At 36.1% G+C, this 24381-nt stretch overlaps 1 protein-coding gene across 4 annotated transcripts in view; it reads right to left on the bottom strand.

Annotated features, from left to right (window-relative positions):
• Positions 1–14691: 14691 nt before the first annotated feature.
• Positions 14692–24381, bottom strand: part of LOC134843924 (metalloendopeptidase OMA1, mitochondrial-like) — a 47594-nt gene continuing 37904 nt past the window's right edge. For 2 of the 4 annotated variants that reach the window (XM_063860267.1, XM_063860269.1), the window contains 4 exons: positions 18765–18815; positions 16921–16995; positions 15834–16011; positions 14692–15089 (listed from right to left, as the gene is read on the bottom strand). In XM_063860267.1, coding sequence (XP_063716337.1) covers positions 14929–15089; positions 15834–16011; positions 16921–16995; positions 18765–18815 — 465 coding nt within the window. In that variant the 3' untranslated portion in view covers positions 14692–14928. The remainder of the gene's footprint in view (positions 15090–15833; positions 16012–16920; positions 16996–18764; positions 18816–24381) is intronic. The other 2 variants (XM_063860268.1, XM_063860270.1) reach the window with 2 other exon arrangements.

Below are 24381 nucleotides of genomic sequence, written 5' to 3'. Positions count from 1 at the left end.
TATTGGGTCGTAATTTTTGAGGATTCCTTGGAAGTTAGTGTTTTTAAAACAGCATGTGATTTTTAAAAAAAATGGTAAAGTGAACTTCGAAGTAATAAACTGAAAACGATGGTGGGGTTGTCGTGAAGATCTGTGTAAATTAAAATGATTTTGAATGAATCTATAATATGTGTAAGTGTGCGTTTGTTTAGTTCGTAACATGATGTCGTGTGAACAGTGCAGATTTCTTTCTTTTGGGGTGAGGAAGTGAAAGGTTAGTGAAAAAATTTGAAATTTATCGTAAAATGATTCATAAGCTTGGATGTCGATTAGTGCTTCGGAAAGGATGTGGTCATGTTTTTTTATCTAGTGAGCTTAGTGTAAAGATGTAGCGTGTTTAAATGAAAAAATTTTCGATTAGTTGTGCGTTAGCGAACTTATCTTCGTCGAGAAATTGATCTTGATTAGGTCTGATGATGTTGTGATCATAGTATTCAACAGAGTGATCATTACCTCGGAGTGCAGTGAAAATTTTTAGTAGTTTTTATATCCTACATGCGTAAATTGTCTAGGTGTTAGTGCTGTAGTTAGTCTAAAAAGGTCAAGCTTACATCTTTCTACTTCGTGAGGTGTGTTATTTAGTGGTATACAAAGTGGATTTGAGAAATAATAAAATGATGTCCAGTGAAGTGTGGGGATTAGTAAATGCCTATCGACATAGTGGGGTTGTTCAGTGTGAGGGTTGGAATGACTAATGGTATAATGGGGGAAGAGGGGTAGGGAATTTTGGAGAAAGTTTGGAGTTCTAGTGTGGTCAGGGTGGTTTACATAATCGCGGGCTGTTCCGGGTTTGGAAGGAAACGGGTGGTTAGGAAATTTTCTTTTGAATGTTCTATATGCACGTTTAGTAGTGGATGATGAATGGGTTGATGTTGAGGATTGAGCTAAAGAAGAGAAATAATCTGAGGAGGGTGTAGGAGTTGGTGGATTTGATGATGTTATATTTGATGATAATTGGTGAATGGTTAGGGTGTGAGGGTGTTGTATTTGTTGCTGTAGTGTTATTAGATTATTTAGTTCTTGTGAGATTTGCGTGGTTTCTGGGGAATTATTGTTGGAACGGTCATTGTTAAAGGGGGAGTATGTCGGAGTTGCTTGAGAAAAATGAGAAATGGTAGAGGGGGAATCATTTGTGAATTGGGAGTTAATAGGTCGAAATGGGGGTTGAGAAAATGTTGATGGGCTGGGTTCGGAGTTTGCAAATTCGTATGGGGTTTCGATGTCTGACTTATTAAATTGGGAAATTGTAAATAAAAAAAATGATGTCTGAATAAGTGTCAGAATCCATGCCGGATGATGTGTTAACATGGGGTGATTCTTTGGCGGGAAAGCAAAAAGTGGGATGATGGGAATTGGGTTTTGGAGGTTGTCTGGATGGGAAATGGAACGGTGAAGGGATCCAACTTGTCGGCTCATCGTGGGCTAGAAAAAATGATTGTTCTGAGATTGAAAACGTTTGGTATGTGGTTGTTCGGTTATTTGTTCATATGTATCGTCATTTTGAGGTTGTTGTGTTACAATGTGTTGAATTAGACTTTGTATATGATTTGTTCTTGAATTTGCGATGATTACTAGTGCTAAGTTTCAGAAGTTTCGTGGTACTAGTGATAGTGGATGGTTACGATTTAAACTTGGTAGTTGTGGTGCTGTAGGTAATGTGTTTGCGTTATTCTGTGATTCATCATATGTGTTTGGTGTAGTTGATAATTTTGTATTGTATTCTTTTATTTGTGCATCTAAAAGTATTTTATTTATAGATGTGGAAAATATTCCAAAAAATCCTGCAAAAAGTATGCGTGCTACGCTTGCTTGTCTAATAACTTGTGTGTGGATTGCGCATGTGTTATAAATTCCTTTTAAAAAAGAAAAAATAAATCCAATAAAATTAAACATTGCGTATAATTTAGTCAATCTTTCTAAGATGTAATATGGTCAAAGGCTAAAAGTTAGTTTTTAAAATTTACAAAACAAATCATCTTGTGTCGATATTTTTCGACATTTAGATAAAAATAATCTTTTATATCTTTAAAATATCCGCTGTAATCTTGTGCGTAAATGTCTGATAATCCTGCTGTTTCTGCAAGTTTTCGTAAATTTTGATCTATTGATTGTCGTTGTATAGTGTCCATTTTGTAAATAGTTCTTGAAATTGTTGTGTACGTATGTGGTGTTGTATGTCGGATTTGGAATAGATGCCTATCGATTGTAAATCGATATTTGGGTTTCGGGCTATAGCTCTAATGCTTTCGGGTGAAAACTTTTTTAGTGGTGGCATTAATGTTGGATATGGTGTAAGTAGATAGTATTTATCTCCATCGGGATTTAATTGTACAATGTTGTGGCTATTTTTTGATCCACATGGTACTGCTGTATCCCAAAAATATGTTCTTCTTGAGAGTGTATCAACAAAATATTCTTTATTTTTGTAGAATTTTGGGATTCTTTAGTAACATCGTTTATCTTCAAAAACGTATAATGGTGATATTTTTTGGTACAAATTTAATACCATAAGATGTTTCCTTCATAATCAAGTAAATTTGATCTATTTCCGGATAATAAATATCCTGCATATGGTATTTTTAGAATTGCTAGTGGTAGTGACTGTAGAATTTGTGTTCTTTCAAGTTCACATAGTTGATGTGGTGTTTCTAATTCTGAAAGTGACCTTTCTTGAAAAATTCTGCTTATTGTGTAGCCTAATTTCATATCTAAATGTATATCATAGTGAATTGCGCCAAAATGTGTGATGTTCATAAGTGATAGTTCTTGTAATCGTGTACTTTCTGTGTCTTGTGGTTTTATTTTTCCACCGATTCATCCTGCGTTTTTCTGAAATTTTACTGAAACGTAGGGATTTTCGACAGTAAATGAGCGAGATGTGGCCATCGGGTTTACGATTAAATGTCCTGTATTCATGTCGGAACCATTTTCGTATTCGACAAGAATTTCTGAATACTGTGTTTTATAAATTGGCCTGTTGTATTTACATGCAAGTTCTGTTTCTGGGTATACTTGAAATCGTGTTAATTTATTTTCTATATTGTGGATGTTTCTAAATTTGTGTTTTGTAGTTCTGATTTGGTCAGGGTTTACATCTTCAAATGGAATTGATTCGATAAAATATTTTTGGTGAAATTTAATCATTCTAGCGTGTATTTTTGCTACTTGAAAAACTGTACAGGTTTCTTCGGGAAACCATACAATGGTTGCTTGTGTGCGTGTTGTAGGATCGCAACATCCTTGGTCATTTTTGCAAGGGAGTCTAATTCCTTGGTAAAGAATTGTATCGTCTTTTAAGTCGCGTGTAATTTGTACTTTTTCGAGTTGTATTTTCCAATCAAAAAACATTATCTCTTGGTATCCTTTGATCAATAGCATGGACACGAAACTATGATTGCTGCTAAAGGTTGTCGGCAGTAGCTTTTTTCCTGAAATTATAACAAAAAATTTGAAATTCTTGACATAAAATATCAATTCGACACATTAGGTTAAGCGTCGTGAGGGCAACGTCTGTGTCTGGCCCTAGAGCTATTAGATTTAGTTGATTGGAGTATTTTACTGAAAATAAAGACAAAGTTTGCATTGAGTCGTGTAACTCTGTCGGATATTAACCAATTTTAGATTAAAGACAAAAAAGTGTTCTTTTTACTAACCTATACATGCCATTATGGTGACGGCAAGGACTATTGCGACAGCATATGGATCCCAGTGCAGCTTACGGCACCAATCCATTGTCACTTTTTCCACAAAATTATTTGATACATCGTTAGTGTACAGAACAACACCTCTTGCCGCCACCGCAGCAACAAGAACATGCTCCAAGATTAAGTTCCAACCAATCACAAACGCGATACCTAAACGATTAATTACAACACAATATGCCGATTACAGCTAAAGCTAGAAAGAAGTCTATTGATTTTCAGGAGTACAATTATAACGGTTATTATTTTATTATGATCTCTCAAAACTGACATTACTAATCGAGAAACTTCAGTTGGTTCGAACCGCAGAAGTAGAAATTTGATTTCCAAAGGATGGGGGAGGGTCATTTTGTTGACCTGTTTTCATATACTTTGGAAAGTTTTTGGATTTTTGAAAGACGTTTTTAAAAGGCGCTCATCGTTCAAGCGAAATATATATTGGCGCCAAAGATAACAAAAGAAAAAACTTAGGGATGATTGGTAACAAATGGCCGCCGTACAAAAATAGTGGCAAAATGGGACCCTTTGGAAAAAAAATTGCATCTTCAATTTGACGTCCCCACCCCTCGGCCACGTCACTGTTTTTAGGTTTAATCGATTGTTTCGTCAAATGTAAGTTTTTTTAGCCAACCAGCCTGACCCAAAGGCTAATTATTTAGGTTGACGAAGCGTAAAAAACAGCGCCCATAGTAAGCTATGACTTACTTACAAGAGCTCACCAAGCAAATTGCACCCGCACTCATATGATTGCTGGGCACGATCACTACAGGAGCACAACTCTTTTTCTCCCCCCCCCCCTCGACCTGCAAATTTTTTAGAGTATTTTTAAATGCCACAGTAGTCTATTGTCTTACCTCGCCTAAAGTGATGTACGTGTAGAGATAGGATGCGCCTGTTTTGGGCATCTGACAACCGAACTCGGCGAAGCAAAGAGCCGTAAGTAGGTGTGCGAATCCAGCAATGAGAAAGGAGAGAAACAAAGCTGGCCCCGTGAGGTTATGTGCGATGACTCCCGACACAACGTAAACACCCCCGCCCACCGATGCTCCCACTCCCAGCATCACCAGGTCAAACGTCGAGAGACATCTTCTCAGTTCAGTTTTGCCCAAATCCGCCTCAAGTGGCCTCTTACGCAACAACTTATGACAAAACTCATTACAATTTATCGTCGAGAAAAAATTCATCTTAGAAATATGTTTTTTAAAATAGATATAAGCCCGCCGTCGCCGCTTTTTATTTTGTATATTGTTTGAACTTCATAACTTCAACCTCCAAAAAGGCTGCTTCGTGATTGATCATCATAATGAACTAAATCTTTCAACTACAAGCAGAGCCATCTCGGAAAAACTCACTCTACAGTTCTCAAAGTCCTTTGAATTTGGCAAATTTGATTTTGATTTAGTACTGTGAAAAAAACGTTGGTTAACAATCCGAGTCAAATGTGAGAAAAGGTCATTCACACAGAAATTTTTTCATGTATTATAGAATATTGCCAATAATTGCAGTAAGAGAAAAATCCTAGATTAACTTCGGTCGCAAAATGAAAAGAATTTATCAAAATTGAAACACAAAATGGGAGGCGAGAAAGCGCTGTGGCGGCGAGCCCAGTTTTTCTGTAAAACAAATGATCTAGAAACTTGTGCTATTTTTTTGTTTCAGAAAAAAATTGTTCTGACCGCTTTATGAATTGGGCTGAAGACGGTTTTTTCTAACGGAATTTATGGCACCTCAAAGAAAGCTTCTGTAGTGAAGACTGACGTAACCTATACATAGACTATGTTACTATGTATTATGCTTATTATGTATTATTAATGAGTACCACCAAGGTCAAAGTGGTAGTTAGCTTCACGTTTGAGTATCGCCATTGGCCACCGTGACCGATTAGAACTCAAGTTGGTTCTCTTACGTTTTGTCCGTGTTCACGCTACGTCCAATGTTCACGCTACTTCTACAGCCTGCAGAGGATCAAGTAAGACCATTCATTAATTACCGTTCACGAAAACCTATTTCGTTAGAATTCTTACTTATCTTTCTTGACTCGGGAAAACGGTTATATGTTATGTTCACAAAAAAAAAATTGGTGACTGGGCATTTAGCACAAAAAATTTCAATCACAGCCATAAGTATTTTAAGGCAAAATTTTTTCACATTTTGTTTTTTTTCTGATTTTTTCAATAGTTTGTGCGAAAGGGTCGTGAAGTCGCTTATTTACGTTTAAATCCTTGTCGAGAGGCAAATGGAAGTGAGTTAATAGTCTCAAGAACCGTGAGAACAACACGTTTTTCATCATTTTTAAAATCGTTTTTCAAATATAGGAAGCTTGCTAACTAGTTGGCAAAAGGTTACTTAAATCAACGAAACCAAAATCATAATCAAGAATTATTTTCTGAATATTTTTTTGAGTTTTAATTATCAAAAAAATACCAATTTAATGCATTCCAAAGTAAAATTTTTTTATGATTAGCACATTTTTGGTATACCCAGTTTGAGAAAATTGGATCAAATCAAAACCTGCTGGGATACCTTAAATGTTATGTACATTTACAAGAAAAATCACTCACATTTCTTCGAGCAGTTTGGACATGTGTTGTTTGAGTGTAACGTGCCTTCTACTCGACAAAGAATTCTAAATGATTGAATAAAACAACTTAAAAATTCAAAAAAGTTTGACAGTGCTCAGCTGTTAAGGTTAAAAAAAAACAAATAAAAACTATAAACGATCTATAAAACCCTAGTTGAGTTCACATCAAAAATTAGAAATAAAAATGAGAAAAAAAGCGATCGTCATTGATAGATTAATGATGTTCATGCCACAATAGAAAATGTTCTTGATAGATTATCGCTAATCTGGCTAATTTTTAGCAAGGAAACGGCAATAAAAAACCTATTAAAATGAGCAGAAATTAAGCGCTGCCGGGGTTCCCTCCAGTAACCATCAGTTAGGCAGACATTTAAGCTATTTCTGCACCACGCAGACTAAGCTATACATGCGTTATAGAGTTTATCAACCACACTATCATTTGAAAGCTTCTAGAACGACTTAACATTTCTCAGTTTTAGCGCTGATTTTTCACGAAATCATTACTGAAATAGCTCTGATTTATCTTAGGTTTAGTTATGCAAAAACTCTGATATATACATGAAACAGCGCTGGAAAAAGCGATCACTGGGATACTAGAGAAAAAGCATTAATTAACGGTGAGACTTCAACCCGGGAGTAATTTTGTTTTTTCAATTTCATTTGTGTTTAACCATATTAAATATCTAACAAAATTTTTTTATAGAGACTCTTTTCTGACAAAAAAAATTGATTTTGAGTGAACTGCATCAATGTGTATTTTCTGGCATTCCAAATTTTTGAATTTTTTGAAAGGTCAAGCACTAAGATCAAGTTCTATTTTCAGTGCCATTTAACATTTGTATAGGAAAACTCTTCTCCTTTCATTGGTTGAAAATTAGGCGGCGAATCAGGACGTTGTTGAAAGTCAAACTACCAAAATAAAACTGTGCAGATTTTTCCAGCAAAAAGAGACCAACAATTAGACTGAATTAACAAATAATCAGCACTTCGTTCAGTGAAACCTAATTCCAGTTTTTAATTGTCAAAATATGAAATATTGTTTAGATCTGTTAAATGATTTTATGTTCAGTCCTGATTTCGCTCTAAGCTTTTAAACTTTTTTCTGCTTTAAGCTGGTCTGAAACGCAAAATTGTTGACTGTTTTTGAATAAAAATGAGAGAGCAATTTGGAAATTTTCCATTGATTCAATTCCTTGAGGGCGTCAATACGATTTAACTTCAGTTGATGTTTTTGTGGCAATTGGATTTTTGCGGAAAAACAACGCAATACAAATTTTTTCTCACTTTTGGTGAACGAGACAATGAAGCAGGTTGGTGAACGAGACAATGAAGAAGTTTTTGAAGCCTAACAAAAAAGCTTTTTGGAGCCTAACAAAAATGGGGTGACCGATGCATAGACATTTGTGTCCCAGACATTCGATTCCTTGACAAAACTCTTCCAAATTAAAAAAATATACCAGACATTTGTGTACCAGTTAAAGTTGTCCGAAACTAAATTCTTTGATTTGACCTTGCGATCTCTAGTGCTTTGTTTTGCGTCCGTCCGTTTGATTGTTCTATAATGAAAGTGTGTGTGTACAAGATAACCATAGAACACTCAAAGCTATACCAGTTTTCCAAAAACCATTAATTAAAAAACTAAAGCGCGTTTGGTCGAGCGGAGAAGTCATTGGTACGGGGTACGGGTGTTAGAAGCTTGGGTCGGAAAGATCATTTCTCAATTTGATTAAAATTTCAAATTGAAAACCCAAAATTGGGTAAAGTAGGTTAATGGGTTGACTCGGTTGGGTCAAAAGGAAAGGGGATTGGAAAAGCTTGATATCCTTGATCTTTTAGTCGTTTAGCTCAATTTTGAAATTTTCTAAGAAAATAATCAATTTGGAAAAGCTAAGCAAAAGTTATTGCTTTTCTACGTCAATTTTGGATCATAGAATAGTAAACTGAGTTTTAATTTAAATTTAAAATTTTTGCAACAGTCTTTCAAAAAACTGAGAATTTTACTCCTCAGGTCATAGGCCGTAACAAACAGAGAAACGTTTTTGGCAAAAATGACACAATTCGGTTTTTTATAAGGGGAAACTCTTTGCCCGTCACACACTTTTTCTACAAAATTTTCGGCATTTTTGGTTCATCTTGAAATTTTTCGATGAGTTTTGACGAAGATGGGCGTTTTGCGTTGAGAGTTTGACAAAGTTGTTATTCCAATCTTGATCTGCTTTGTTGATTCTCGGATGCCCCGTTATGACACGTTGATGGCAACGCCAAATGTCCATATCAAATCTGGGTTTTTGACGTTGCAGTGTATGACATTACAATATACGACGTTGCAGTAAAAAATGTTACAATATGCTGCGGTCATATAGAGTAACCTAGATAAAAAAAAGGCAAAGAATAGACCTCAGTTTAAAAGCCTTTTATTATTAATCATGACAATTGAGGATTGAATGCAAAGGATTTATTTTTTTAAAGCGAAAAAATTTGTGTTAAAGTTCTATCAAAATTTCATAAAGATGATTCAGAGCTCCTCTGATTAACAGATAAAAATGTTCGATCACAGTTTGAAGTTTCAGAAATTACTTAAATGTTGTGATTACAATTTCGAGAAAAAGAATCATAGAGAAAATATGCACTATTTTGGGAGACTAAGGGAGAGGCATATTATAGTTCTTTGTTTTACAACCAATTAGTGACTTCTTTTCTGCAATCAAGCAAAACTTTTGTGATCTCAATGATACAACTATTCTTGTCGCTAAAGAACACGCCTTAACACAAGATCTGTTGTACGTAAAAAGGTTACTTAGAAAGGATGAAATTTATTGTGCGAGCACTCCCTTATTTTTTATTATTGAAAACAAAGCCAATGTTTGAGATAGAAAGAATGCAATGCGTTTCTTTCGAGGAAATCAGATGATAGTTTTCATTTTCATTGATTTTAATGAGAGATTATAACAAAGTCAGAGGCTAATAGCCAACAACTTCTCAGAACCAAACTGTACAGAAACTAATCTATTATATAAGGATCCAAATCAGGGGCGGACCTAGGATTTTCTCGAGGGGGGTTGGGCGGATTTTCAAAAAAAAAAATTCACAATTTTGTCCTTTTTTTAGGTCGACCAAATTGATATTCCGAGCTCCTCCAAAGCATTAAAAATTCCCGGTTATGGCCAAATTTTCTGCGCCGCAGGCAAAAAAATACAGGCCAAAAAAAGGCGTTTACAGGAAGTTTTTGGAAAATTTTGCCAAAAAACTGAGTTTTTTCGGCGCGTACTCCCCCCATCAAGGCGCCTTCAGAAATTTTTAAGGGTCCGTCACCAAATATGGATATCTCAAAATAGTACAAAGGGGGGATCCTTTGGGTCGGAAGGGGGTCTAATCCCCACGGTTGCCTCGCAGAGTTTTTTTTTTCTTCTCAGAATTCTTAACGGCTATTGTTAAATAGATATTATACTCCGATATGAGAACAAATGATTTTCGGAACTCCCTATTGGAACCAGTTCAAAACAAGTTTTACATATTGAAATGTATTCCATGATAATTATCTGTAAAATATTTAGAGCTAACCAATCATGATCCATTACTAAAACTCATGATAAATTGTAAAGTTGAAGCTATTTATAGTTTCAGCCAGAGAAGAAAAAATTGACTTAGAAAGCAGTTGGTCTTCCCCTCTTCTCCCTCTTAGTCTTCGGTATTAGACTAAGAAGTTGCACGAATGAATCTATCCAGCCAAAAATAAGATAGCGTAACAAACAGACGGTGTACCCCATCCGAAATTACTCTATGAGAAGGCCACCCCGGACCTAAACTCACTATATCTATTTTCAACTCCCTAGTTTCTATAAAGCTATTATTAGAAGGACTTGAGCGAAAACATAACTGAACAAATTTTGCCTATACAGATGAGCTTGTTGAAGATATCCACCTAATTGAAACGAACAGCAGGCGAATGTAGAAGTCACTGATTTTCAATTTTTCCACAATTAATAAATTTAGAATATGTCTTGCGCCCGATGGGTTTTTTCAGCTAGACAAAAAAATTAATAAATTTGGTTCAGTTAATACCAAGAAGAGTAGCAAAGTATATCCCACAATTATTTTTAAAAATTAAGACAAAGTAAACAATGCTCAAGCCCTCATAAAGTATGACGAAAGAACACAGGTGAAGAAACATTTCAAAACAAAATTATGCCAAAATTAGATCCTAAAAACTTGACTGTAAAAACAGCGACATGTTTTTCAAACAAGTTCAAAATCATTGCAAGAATCAAGAACAATAACGATCTAGCTATTCTCTTATACGTATGATTCATTAACATGACCAAATCAAACCATGCAAAATTGAAAGAAAAATAAACAAAATAAGTCGACAAAAATTAACCAGACAAGCAACACTCGGGAAAATATTCTTCGCCGAGCGGAAATCTTTTCGTTCTAAAAAAAACAAGTCCTGATTGGATCCGAACCAAATAACTTTGTCGTCTTTAGCATGAATGCTACCTCCGCGCTGCATGGTTCAAATTGATACCAGGAACTTCATATTTTAATAAGGTAAGCTTACCAAATGATTCAGTTATATTGTTGAACTGGTTGTCAACCCGAAGAAAACCTATTTTTTGGCTTAATAACACTGGCTAATCGCAAGCGTAAAAAAATCTGTCAAAAATTTTCATTAAACGAAAATAATTTGTAACCATGAAAAAATTTGCCTTGCAACTTCAGTCACTGTGCCAGCAATACGTGGGTAGATGCCCACTGAGCCAATAAAAAATACGAAAACATTGAACTCTTAAATTTTAAATTTACGAACTTATATCATAACCGACCTGAAGTACTATGTTAAAAACATAAATCAAAAATTGCAAACGAAACCTAAGGAATTTGGCTTAGCGGAAACCATGTCGGCCGAATGAAGAATTGAAGTGAAAATAATTACAAATTCTAAAAGTAAATCTGCAACACTTGCATTTTCAAGAACAAAATGCAAGAAACATAATGCAACAGCCACTGGGAACTTCAAGCACCAGCAAAAGTCATAATGTGGCAACTAAGTCGACATAAGATAAGCAGAGACACAGCAAGCCGACAATGCGAATTTCCCGGAATTTACCTACTGGAAAAACAAAGTACACTAGTGCAAAATATTTCCTTGAAAAATCAGACAAAACAATGTAAGTACAGTGGCAAAGCGGAGAGGTTCGCAACATTTGCGACACATTCAAAACATTGCATTAAAAGATGTTGATAGTGAAAAAACCTTTGAAGTCCTTTTAAACAAAATCTTTAAAAGATTTCGATTCAAACCTTTGAAGTCTTTGCGAATCAGTGAACGAGCTCAGGCAAAAAAAAATCATCGACCCTCATTCAGCCGAAAAAGAAACTGTAATAAAATTTTAAGCCATAATTTTTTTGAAATCGGAATTTTCATAATCCATCCCTCCTGAAAACGGCAGAAGCATTCAAAAATTCGCCAATGAAACTACACAACAACAGTTGATTAGGACGATAAAACATAATCCGAACCCAATCAAACAAAATTCAATACTTTTTTTTTAAATCACAGTTGATAAATTACAGCACAACCCTCAGCTATAGTTCAAACTACTAAGTGTCCAGCTAAAGCGACCGGTACTGGTTTGATCAACTTAAAATTTTTTACTGATGCACAAAGAAATGCGTTATTTTAAGCCTAAAATCTTAGTTGTTTCTCTACTAAAATAAATGATTAGCCACTAGCTTAGCTGAGATAGCTTTTTTATCTTATTACAAATAAGCTCAAAATAAAATTAGGCAGGGTAAAGACTTTTTCAGCAACCTGCTCACTTGATCGAAGTCGCGTGAATTTGAAGCGACTTATTTCGAGAACATTTCATAACCTGTGTTTTCGGTTGAACTCTAAAATTCAGATTTTTCAGGGCAATTTTCGAGACATTAAATTGTTTTCAAAAATTTTAGGAATGAATTTAGCTTCAAAATGTGAAAATCAATTCATTTTTATGAAAATTTAAAAAACAAAGCTTCTGCGGGAAAAACTTTCAGAACCACTTTAATTGATTTAATCCTGAATCTCTTTAATAGTATGGTACTTTATAAGAAGTCAAAAACATTTCAAAAAGTTTACTTTTCTGGGTATTATAGTTTTTTCTACAAAAAACAGGGCGAACCGGCTTATGCAGCGAAGAAGCCTACAATCTGTTTGTTCGATTGAACTATTAAACTGATAATTGGCAGGGTTGTTTTCGAGAAACACAAATTTTCCAAAGAACGGTCAAACGTTATTTCCGAAGGCGGTATTTTTTTTAAATAAAAATCACGGGTGGTATCTGCTTTTGCAGGGGAGCTTCTCACATCCAAAACTTGAGGTTTGACAGGGTAGTTTTCAGTAAAAAACCTAAACACGGTAAAAAAAAACAAAAAAAATTGACTTTTCCGAGAGCCATAAAATTTTCCGAGAGACATTATAACACGACCAAAAAGGAGCTCTATCGAATAACATTAAAAGTAGAAAAAGCCTCGAATTTGCAAAAACTCGAAGCTTAGCAAAAACTCGAATTAGCAAAAATCTGCGTCTTAGCAAATTTGAATCTCACGAACTAACCTTTCAGCCACGGATGCTTAAAATCCTCAAAAACTAGCCAATAATAACGCAGCTTTATATGCTAACAGATTGCCATTTCGATGCAGCAAAAGTAGCACCAAATACAAAAAAAAAAACAGTTTTATAAATAAATTATGCATGTAAAAAAATTGCGAGATATATTCAGGAAGAAAATTTCTGAAATCGAGATTTTATTTTTGTTATGTTGTTTGAAATAAATAGCTTTCTTCGGTTCACTTGATGAATTACAAATGCATCAATTGAGTAGACTTAGAACTATTCGAATGTCAAAGCACATGTTATTGATATGCTGTAAAACTGCAACAAATTGCCAGTCATTTTGTTTTGCCAATCCAATCGCAACAATATTTGGGAAAAAGTTCGAACTATAACACTTTGCTTCGCAAGTGTTAAGACAGGTTAGAGTTTAAACTTCCAATTTGGGTGGATAGTTATCGAGAAAATGAAAAATAATTGGGTCAAACACTCCTGCTACAAAACTTTTGAAAGCTGTAGAAAAAGGAATGAGGTGAAAAACTAATTAATTATTAACATAAATAGAGGAGTGGGCTGTCTTTTATATGCTTGAAAGTCGTATTACAAAAAAATAATTTACATTGAAAAAAAACGGAAAACCAGACGACAGAAATTGGGACAGTAAGAAAAACTGACTTTTATGAGTGCCATATAGTCTCCAGACAAAAAGACTTATGCAGAGGAATGAAATCAGAAATAGCTTTATTTGATTTTTGATTTATTAGAAAATTGAAAGTCAGCAGATGTGAAGCAGAAATGTGTAAGAAAAGTATTTTACGGGGAAAAAGTGTAGCTTCCAATTATAAGTCACTTGCTCTCTCAAGTGAAAAAAAAAACTACGCGTTAGTGTGAAATTTTTTAATTTGTGTTTGTGCGTGTTTCACAGGAGTTTCATACCAGATAAGCAAAGACTCATAATGCATCACGAAATCTGTTAACTATTCTACACCGCGAGTCGATTTGATCACAAAATTTATCGAATCAATATATAATCAATATTTTTTATTGCATATCAACAAATCTACAGTGCTGATTTAAATCAACCGGACAAAACGCGTTAAACTTGAAATTTAAAACCCGTTTTTCTCAAATTGGGTTGAATTTAGGTGAAAACTTATGAAGACAAAACTTGCTGAAAATTTTAGCAGAATTAATATGGTGTAATTTGTTTTGCGAAATTCGGGCCCCAAATTTTACCCCAAAAATGGGTCATTTTGGCTTTTCTTAGTTAATGAATAGTTTTGGCCAAAAATACCCAGTCAATCACAGACATAATTATATCAAAGTGAGCCCCTCATGTAGCCCAACAAACTTTAAGAAGGGTATAATCTCCAAAAAAATGCAAATTGTTTAAGAATTGTTTTGAAATAAAAAGTTGGTATTTTATGTAGTAAAAATGACCTTTTTTGCCTATCAAACAAAAATAAATTAACTTATACAATATTTTGGAGATCATACCTTCTTAAAGTTCGTTGGGCTACGTAAGGGGCTCAATTTGATATAATTATGTCTGTGATCGACTGGGTATTTTCAGCCAAAACTATTCATTAACTAAGAAAAGCCAAAAGGACGCATTTTCTGGGTAAAATTTCGGGCCCGAATTTCGCAAAACAAATTACACCATATTAATTCTGCTAAAATTTTCAGCAAGTTTTGTCTTCATAAGTTTTCACCTAAACTCAACCCAATTTGAGAAAAACGGGTTTTAAATTTCAAGTTTAACGCGTTTGTCCGGTTAATTCAAATCAGCACTGTACTACTTAAAAAACAAGACATAAGTAAGTGTCTGAAATGCAAATCCAACTAATTCACTTCGACTGTGGCAATTTATTTAATTCGGAGATACCATGTCCACCAGAACTGATATAAAGCTCGCTTAAGTTTTTTCTTTTGTTTTCTATCTTGAAACCACCAATATCGCATATTTTATTAAATTCATTCAATGAAACTACATTTTAAGCCATTACTTTAGTTGTTTAAACTTGATAGAGTTTGATAGCTTTTCGCCCAGGCACCTCGTCTTGCAGTATTTTCACTTTGGTGCCCGGTGCAACTGGTCCCAGTTTATCCAGCTCTTGTTTCACTCTTTCCACAGACTGGACAGGGTCAGGGGACTGCAAGGGAGCACAGTGTCTTCCTGCCACCCATCTCCATTAATTCATCAGCATGACTGATTTACTTATTAAAACCATACATTTTCTTATTCTCGTGAAGAAAAATCCGAAAGAGAACAAACACAGCCAACAAAAAGTTGGAAAATAGTCAACGAACGCAAGTAAACAAAAAAACTGACTTATGTTTAGGAAAAAATCTCAACTTTTGAATTTCGGAGGAAAAAATAGATGGCCTTCAAGCTGTTTGAAGTTCTAGTACAACTTGTGATTGACACTTTTTAAATCAATAACATTCAATCAATTGAGAAAACTGGAGCAATCAGGAAATTTTATATTTCGCTTGGAAATCTGAAAGTTTAAATCCACTTTCGAAACTAGAATTTTTGCTGTTCGATAGCGGAGCGAAAACTTGAGAAAAATAAAATTCAAACTGCCAAAAATTAAATTTGAGCGTGAACAAAATTTAGGACTTGCCTGAAAAAAAACCATTACGACCTTTATAAGAGTCTTCGCAACGTTCATCGACTCTAAATCATCTGAAGCGCCAAATTCAGGAGTGGAAAAAACCCAACTTTTTCTTCAACCATACAAATCTACCCCACATGCCACAGTTTAAGCCTTTCAATTGATGCGCGAAATAATTACACTTCCAAAATTGACCCGACCGAGTAATTATGTTTCAAATTTAGTTGTAACAAGCGAGCAACCGAAAACTCTAATTGTAGTATGGTCTTTGGGGATGAATGAAAATGGGGATGGCTGGTTGCCTGCTCTGATATGGTTCGCTCTCTCCATTGCGAGGCCTAGGTTGTTGGCTCTGGTTTCGAACGAGGGGTGTGTGCTCAAAAACGAGCCCTTCTCTTTGCCACCGCCAAAATCTTCCACCTGTACCTTCATAGACACTAGCTTCCACATGGCACAAGCCTCTCGGATGTCGTAACAAGCCTAAAAAAATCAAATTCTGATTTCTATGTTCAACATCACTGAACGATTTTGTTCAAGTAACTTTTCAAATTATCACTCTGTTTTTCGTGATTTTAACTCAAGCTGATCAGTATTTATCATCATGAAATTAGATCGATCAATGCTCGCATCCAAAGAAGTGATTTCAGTTAGAAGGAAAGAAACTATTTTCGGCCGGGATAGTTGGACTACAAGTTTTCAGATTGAGCCACGAGTTCCTTCTAGTATTAAGAAATCTTTGTTCCGACCAATGAAAATGGGGGAGCAACTGTCTTCAAAAGTGCTATAGTTTTTTTTTGCTTTTTTGTTCTCCACGTAAAAACAATTGCCACGAAAAATTATTGGAAAAAGTCGAGTGATATATCATATTACACCCCTTTCAGTCATAAATCGAACATTAAAAACTTCCAAAAACACTATCTTCCGAGAACACAGGTTTGAAAATTTTGACTTTTACTCGAGTTTCGAACAAAAAAAGCGAGCGAGCAGGTTTATAATGGACTAAAATAGGCATTTAATAGCAAGTTGATAAATCAAGTTCAGTCGAGAAAACTTATTTTCATTCCACAAAAACAATTTTTTGAACATTCTTTTAGCGCCTTCTGGAGAACTTCGAAAAAATCGAAAGTTAAAAAATGTTTTTTTTTTCGGGTTAGAAAAAATATTGTAAAATGTACCAAAGTTACTATAACTATCGAACCTTTAGGCTTTTTTTTAGATCCTCTCATCACACCGTGGACAAATAATGCGGCAATTTGAAAAAAAAATAAACATTTTTTAAGTTTTTTTTTACATTGAGGTCGAAACTTTCTGGGCTACTTGCAAAGAAATCGGGTATCGTTGACTTCATTTGTTGTCATTAATTTGATCTTCTGATGGATTTAGTCTCACCTTAGCAATGAGCATGAGTCCTACTTCGTCCGCCTCATTCTCCATCAGTCGCGAGTAAGGCTGGTCAAGCGCCAGCTAAAATGAACATTCTGTCTCATATCACCTGAAAAATGATGGGAGGGGATTTGAAGCTAATTAAAATGAGAAGGCAGCTTTCTTCCCATCGCTCATCTCTGAAATTAAACCCTGGCTTTTAATACTAAGCTCTTCCCCATCTGTCATTTTTAAGGTGACCAGTAGTTTATAAGATTGTGTATAAAGACCAGATGTTAATGGATTCCATTTATCCGGCCTCAGTTCAAGGTTTACAGAGGCTATGAGGAGCTTCGCACAATTTGCATTTCAAAAAAATCATCGAATGTTAAACTTGCCGGAAAAAATGAGACGAAAGCCGCCAAGTTGAAAACTATTTAAAATAACCTCTCGTTAAATACAATAGCTGAATATTAAATTAGCATCAGAAAACGAAGTGGTAACAAAATGAAAACGTTTCGAGCAGACACCGTTGAGCCCGACAAGGTAAGATGCGCGAAGGGTAGTAAGGTACCGCACTGAAGGATGGGGTTCTTCGTTCTATTTAGTAGCTGGACGTGGGGTTATCTCGGCGCCTGACTCTGGGGTGGATTGAATTCCTTAAGTGATAACACCTATCAAATACCTGTTCCTACGGGGGGCGAGGGGCTGGCAACCTAGGTTTAATAGCCTTTGTTTGAATTTTGTTGCAATCTTCTATTCAAGTCAACTTGTTTTCCCACTCATGTTAAGTCTGGTACTATGTTTACATTGAGATGCGGGAATAATCATGGTACAAATATTTACACAAAAATGCGGGAGGAATTCTTAATCAGTTCGTTCAATCATGAACACCCTTGCGGCGACCCGAACAAGAAATGGGTTTAAGGAACACATGTTCGAGCCTGACAGCAGGGCGGGCAAAACTCCCTAGAGCGATTTTCACTTCACATGACCTTGCTATACAACCGGGGCTTATGAATAGACGTATCACGCGTCCAACCGGCCGGATTCCACTTCCACTAAGGGTCCATTCTTCAAGTAGCCAAACGATATCGTCACTTTCTAACGAAGATTTTATGAGTCCGTTTTGATCTGCTGTTGAGATTTTACAGGTTTTCAGTAACAAGCCTGCCCTGGTTTTTTGTAACTTCTATTTTACTTGCGTCGAAGCTGAAGACTTGAGTGTAGAATTTTCGTTGAACATGAAGGATGGCAAAATTACTGAAGGCCTCCTCGGTATGAAAGTGTTGCATGAAATCAATGTTTTAACGATTGCTTCGTACATGGGTTAGTGGCCTTGAGTTCGAAAAAACTTCTGTTTCTACAATAGTTGTATTGAAGTTGTCCCATATAAATTTTAGCGAACCAAGGCTCATGAGAACAACTCGTTTGATAATCTGAACGAGTATCTCCCACACACCGCCATGATGAGGAGCGGACGGAGGGTTGGGCGGGCAAGGAACTATTGAGCATATGGTGTTCCAGAAATTCTTCATCCAGAGTGAGCGCTTTTCTTCGCAATTTATATCTGGCATCAAGGAAAATAGAACCGTTGTCAATAAGTTAAAAATGTAGGTTGTCCAAGAAAGCAAATGGACCTTCGAATAGCCGAAATACATGTTCTAGTCAAGTCCTCGGTAACTTCTGAGTTAATTGCCCTTTTTACGAGACAGTCGAACAAAGCAGATGTAGGCTTTTTGTACTTCCTTTTTCGCACAACAGTAAAAGGTCCAATGTCATCGAGGTCAACGTAAGAAAAGGGGACAAGTAGCTCGCTATGTGAGAACCTGATGGGAAGCAAGTCTGCCATTGAGTTTGAAAGTATCTACCTGCAAATTGTCGACAGACGAAACATCTGATTGCAATTTTCCGTAGAACATCTCGAAAACAAAAACGTAATACGTCAACTGAACAAAATTTTGTTTGTATTCTGTACTACAATGCATGCAAATTTCGTGGCACTTGATTAAAAACAAATGTGTAACAAAATTTTGGCACTAAGAATGATTGGGTGCATTACGCTTAACGGTAAACAACTTCATAAAGTTCTTCAACCAATACAAAGAAGATTGTTGTGGAAAATTGGAGATAGTTACAATATTGTGTTTTTCGTGGGTAGGGGTCAGTTGTCTGCTATGTCTGAGATCTCATACATATGTTTTGATATATTGTTGAACAAGAAATTACGTGGTTTGTCGAGATCTTTGATATGTAAGTTGCGATGATAGAAGTATCAAGGTTTTTCATTTAAAAAACTCTTGCGGTTGCGCCCAAAATTTTCGTCCATCGAGGAAACCTTTCAACGGTTACTGGTTTTAAAGTAAGTGCCTTGTTCATTGAATTCGTTGATGCACTTTATTCCACAGTTTTTCATCGCGTAGAAGGAAGTCTGGTGAATTCAATCACAAGGTATTTATATCTTGAGGTTGAAGACCACGTGTTATACGGACGGCAGGATTGAGTTTTCCCCTTATAAATTCCGGTTTTCAGTAATAACTTTCTCTTAATTTTTACGCACGCCATGAGCTACATAGCTATTCAGACGCTTTAATCCAGTCGAGCACAGCAGTGCTGTCACATAAAAACTATTTCAACTTGATTTTTACGAAGCGTTGGCTAACGATGAAGTTGGCTAAGCGAGCTCCAAGTACAGCTGCTTCTAAGTCGAATTTCGGCAAACTTATCTGTTTTATCGGTGCAATTTCGGCCCGACTTATCTGAAAGGAATACGAGATTTGATTATAATCACAAACACTAATTTAGATCACTGCGTCATAGGTACATTGTGATGCGCTGATGAAGACGTATAACTGATAATTTGGGTTAGAATTTTTTAAATTGAAACATCTTGGTATTTCGTTGGAAGGAAAAGCTAGATACCTGTCAATCCAAACTTGTATTTCTTGGCGTCTGTTTTTCGGCCGCAGGTCATCCCATGCAAGGCCTTCTGTCCAAACATCTCAGGACAATCTTCAAAGTTATCACTAATGGGGCGATGATACCAAGAGGTGTTTCCGTATAGTGTACATATTTTCTGCAGTATTCAAAATCGAAAAAATTAGCTGTAGGAGAAAGTCTTTGTTTTAACCCATATCAAATCAAGGACACGATGGTTGGACTCGTCTGGTCACACTGATCAACTAAATCAATTCAGACAATTGATTGAAAAAACTGACAGGTTGAATCCAATTTTTGAAAGGGTAGACTTAAGACTCTTTGAGGACGAGATTGCAGTTGTTTTATTCATGTGGGTGCACTAAGCCGTCAATGTAGAATCCGTTTCGAGATAGCTGCTTAACTTCCTCAGTCGGTGCGAATTCATCAGCTGTTTGCTGTAAAACGAAAATGGCGATTGATTGCGAGCACCTCTAAAAAGCAGCCGTCTATATTGATACTGTTTTATGACGGTCGTTGTTGGGCATGGGAACCGATGGACGGATCGATCTTTTTCCATGATAGCAATCCGCATGAACATGGCTGCCATGTCTGCTGTTACAGCGATTGGGTTTTCGCGAAACCGTAGGTGGAAACCAGCTAAACTATTGATAAGATCAGGCCCAGTCAGCAGACTGTTGTTGAATGAGTTTCATTTGAGCATTGATGCTGGATTGGACACTATTCGATTTTTTCCGGTTTGTTTGCGTTGGAAACAACATAATGGGCATGGTACCATAATCCTTCTGGTGGTTGATTGCTAAAAACTGCTTTTTTATGTAGTTCTTCTCAATGTCTGTTTCTAGAGTCTCAAAGTTTATCTCTGAGAGAAGTGATTGTTTTTCTAATCGCTTCTGAAGGCTTAGTAAATATGCTTTACCAGAGTTGTAATTGTTGAGTAAGTTGACTTTTTCTCTCCACAACAGACTAACCATTTTCTAACGGTCACCTACATGTATTGTTTCACGTTTCATGGAGAAATTTGTAGACCTGTTTTTCAATGACAGAAGACAGTTTATGGTGCTCCTTTTCGTTGGACTAGACAGATCAAAAATTTGTAAGAAAAGCTGCAAGCGGTCATTCGTCATCCGATGTAATTTCTCTAACGAATGCTTTATAGGTATGCGAAACTAACTGTTCCCATGGTTACCTTCTGTCGCTGCTTGTTGATTAGCCCGGTTTTAGTACAATCTAGGTTTTGTATTGCAAACGGTGTAATTTGAGGCCCTTGCTAAATTTCTCGCTCAATGATGTACTGCATTGCATTGCGTCAATTCCCAGAAGAACTTAAATTGAGGGAAAGCAATATACCGAGATGCCTGGATGAGGATACAATGCACAGACTTGATTGAGTTCTCAAACAGGAGCGTGATTGAATACTGAGTCTTCGAGGGAGTAAACGACGTTCAAACGGAACAGAGATTTGTTGTAACGCCTTACGTCCAAACGGACTAAGTTTGCGTTCTTTGATGAGTCCCCAAAAGCTGTTGCTACAGATAGGGCTGTTTAATTTCTCGGAGCGTTAACTTTCTTTGCTGTTGTGTATATTGCATATGATAAGGTCCTGCAATTGTCTAAAATTGCATAACATGAATAAAACAGTTAGAACTAAACAGTTTGATTGACATTAAAGGCAGTTCATTTATCATTCTTGAGGAAAACGCCGGTGCGCATGTTTAGGGGCTTGTGTTTCAATGGCAGCATTTTCCAGTGACTCGCAGAGCGATATTTAGTTGTGTATGGTCTTGGTTAACTCCGCTCGATTGAAGCTGTGATCATGAAGCAATGAATAATGTTTCCGCTTGTTAAGCCGGCAAAAAAAATGGACAAACCTTCTCTTGATCCGATTTCCACTTTAAAAATTATAGCAAAAGTAAATTTTTCTACTTCTTTTATTCTTTGATTTGCTAGAATTTTTCAACTTTAGGTCCCTTTCCAACCAAATGATAATGCTGATCGAGATGACATCGTTAAATAATGCTTCGTGAAAATTGTGATGAGTCGTGAATTGAAATCAACTTGATGCTGCTACTTTGTCGATTGAGTGTTTAAAACAGTTTTGAGCACAACTGCTGAAGCTATTGATCCATTGTTTTAATAAAAGAGTTGGAGTCGTGGCAAATACCTCAACTAAAAGACTGTACGGTTCTGATCAACTGCGCCGCTTTTCTCAGAAAACTGGTACAATTTTTAAAGCTCATGGGTTTAACGCCGCCCCAAAGTCAAGCTAATTGCTGAGAATAGCCAGCAGTAGATTACTTCTTTCACTAAAAATGAAGCGGAGTGGACTTCTGTTTGACAAAACATAGCATATCCGGGACTGGAAGATTTTTTATGGCGGATGCATAGACAGGCACGAGCCTGTTAACAGTTCCAGGCAACCATAAACTCCAAAAACCCATCCTCTCGGCAAACAACAGCCGTTTTTTGAGGCAAAAATTAAACGTTCAACATCCAAATCACTGGAAAGAAAACTTCAAAAACCAGTTTTTTTACATTTCTTGCTTGACCTATTGTTCTTCCCCATTTGTGCATTTTCACATAAGCTCAATCTCTCTATTTTAGTTTGGGAAATTAGTTTGGAAGTTTGTTCGTTTTCTATTGTTTTAAACTTTTTGTGATCTTCACTTAAATTCAATTCCCTGTCACCGTTGTCTATTTTCTGCACTTCTGCCAACAAATCCGTGTTATAATTATGCCAGTTTTGAGTGCAAAATTATCCTGCAAATGCTTTATGCCTAACTGTTCACCAGTGAACTTCCAAGCGTGCATTATTCTGCTAAGACTTGTTGTCATTACATTCATCTGCTCTTTCTTCTGTACATAGTTTAAACACTCTCTCGGCCTGTAAAAATAAATTCCTGTTCATGGACTAAATAAACGGTACAAAAATTCTGTTGAAAAAATTTAATAAGTGAAGCGTGTTCGGTTTAACAATCTTAAAGAAATTCTCCTTGAGTCATTTATGAATCGCGGAGCGTGCTCTTTGTATCACGCTATCCAGACCATACCACAGAGACAACAACGTGAATTGAAGAATTTAGTCATTGCAATTCCCGGACTTTGTTTAACCAAAAAGAAAATTGATCAATATTTTCTCAGAAACGATGTGATTAAAACAGCGAGAGTTATGATCGGGTGAGACATGATCAATTACTCATTAACGAAACATCTCAGCAATAACTTCACTACAAAATCAGGATTACAGACCGTGGAAAAATTTAACTTCTTTTCAAAATAAACCAAAGGAGTAGTGTTCTGCAACAGAGACGGAGCACCTGATATTTACTAATTTCGAAGAAAATCACAAAACAACAATAAAACTTTAGTTCTGAAGAAAAAAAAACACTGATATTACCAATAATTTCGTGTTTTTGAATTTTTAGCCATAGAACTCAGAACACTTAGAGCAATCTTCAATAGCCTTGATGCTCTCAGCAGACGAGGTTTGAGGGAAAACCTTTAAAGACTCTCCGAGAAACAAAAAGTTAACAGAAAAAGGCCGAACATTTTTGAATTAATACTTGCAGTTCTGATTTTGACAAAGGTTCATATTTGATTCTTCAGTGACAAATTTGAAGTATTAGGGCGCCTTTCGATATTAAACAGTGCTTAATCATTCTAAGTCATCATCGCCTTGATATCACCTTTCGTAGCCTTCCTAGGCATTTTATCACCCCTCAAAAAATTTCCTGAAAAGTACTGCTACATCGCTAGCATCTACTTTTTCAGACAAACTGAAAAATGCTTCAAGTCATTTTGTGTACCCCAGTCATTTTGAGTGCAGTTGAAAATGTAGCTCAAAAATCCAAACCTGAAATTGTAGTTCAAAAATAAGAGTTCAACAAACTACTCATTCAAGTGACAGATTTCATCGATGTAATGAGTCAATCGGATAGCTCAATTGTTAGTTGACCATTTGAAAAATTGAAGCTTTCTTTCTAGTGATTTGGAGGTTGAGTATTACTTTTTTTTGCCTCAAAAAATTGCTGTTGTTTGCCGAGAGGATGGGTTTTTGTGGAGTTTATGGTTGCTTGGAAAAGTTAACAGGCTCCTCCCTGTCTATCCATTCACCATAAAAACTCTTGGAGTCCCGGATATGCTATGTTTTTTCAATCAGATATTCACTCCACTTCATTTTAGTGAAAAATATAACCAACTCCTGACTATTCTCAGCAAGTAGCTTGACTTTGGGGCGGCGTTAAACCCATGAGCACTAAAAAATTGGACTAGTTTTCTGAGAAAAGCGGCGCAGTTGATCAGAACTGTACAGTCTTTCAGTTGAGGTATTTGCCACGACATCAACTCTTTTATTAAAGCGGCAACAAGTTTCCAATTCCCGAATGTTCGGTTGAGTTCATGTAAAACCATAAAAAAATCTTGGAGGCCCGGATATGCTATGTTTTGTCAATCAGATATTCACTCCACTTCATTTTAGTGAAAGATGTAACCGACTCCTGGCTATTCTCAGCAAGTAGCTTGACTTTGGGGCGGCGTTAAACCCATGAGCAC

Source organism: Symsagittifera roscoffensis, chromosome 4 (genome assembly GCF_963678635.1).
Source record: "Symsagittifera roscoffensis chromosome 4, txSymRosc1.1, whole genome shotgun sequence".
Taxonomy (NCBI): Eukaryota; Metazoa; Xenacoelomorpha; order Acoela; family Convolutidae; genus Symsagittifera; species Symsagittifera roscoffensis.
Note: the sequence above shows the minus strand (reverse complement) of the source record. Positions and strands in the feature narration are given on the sequence as shown.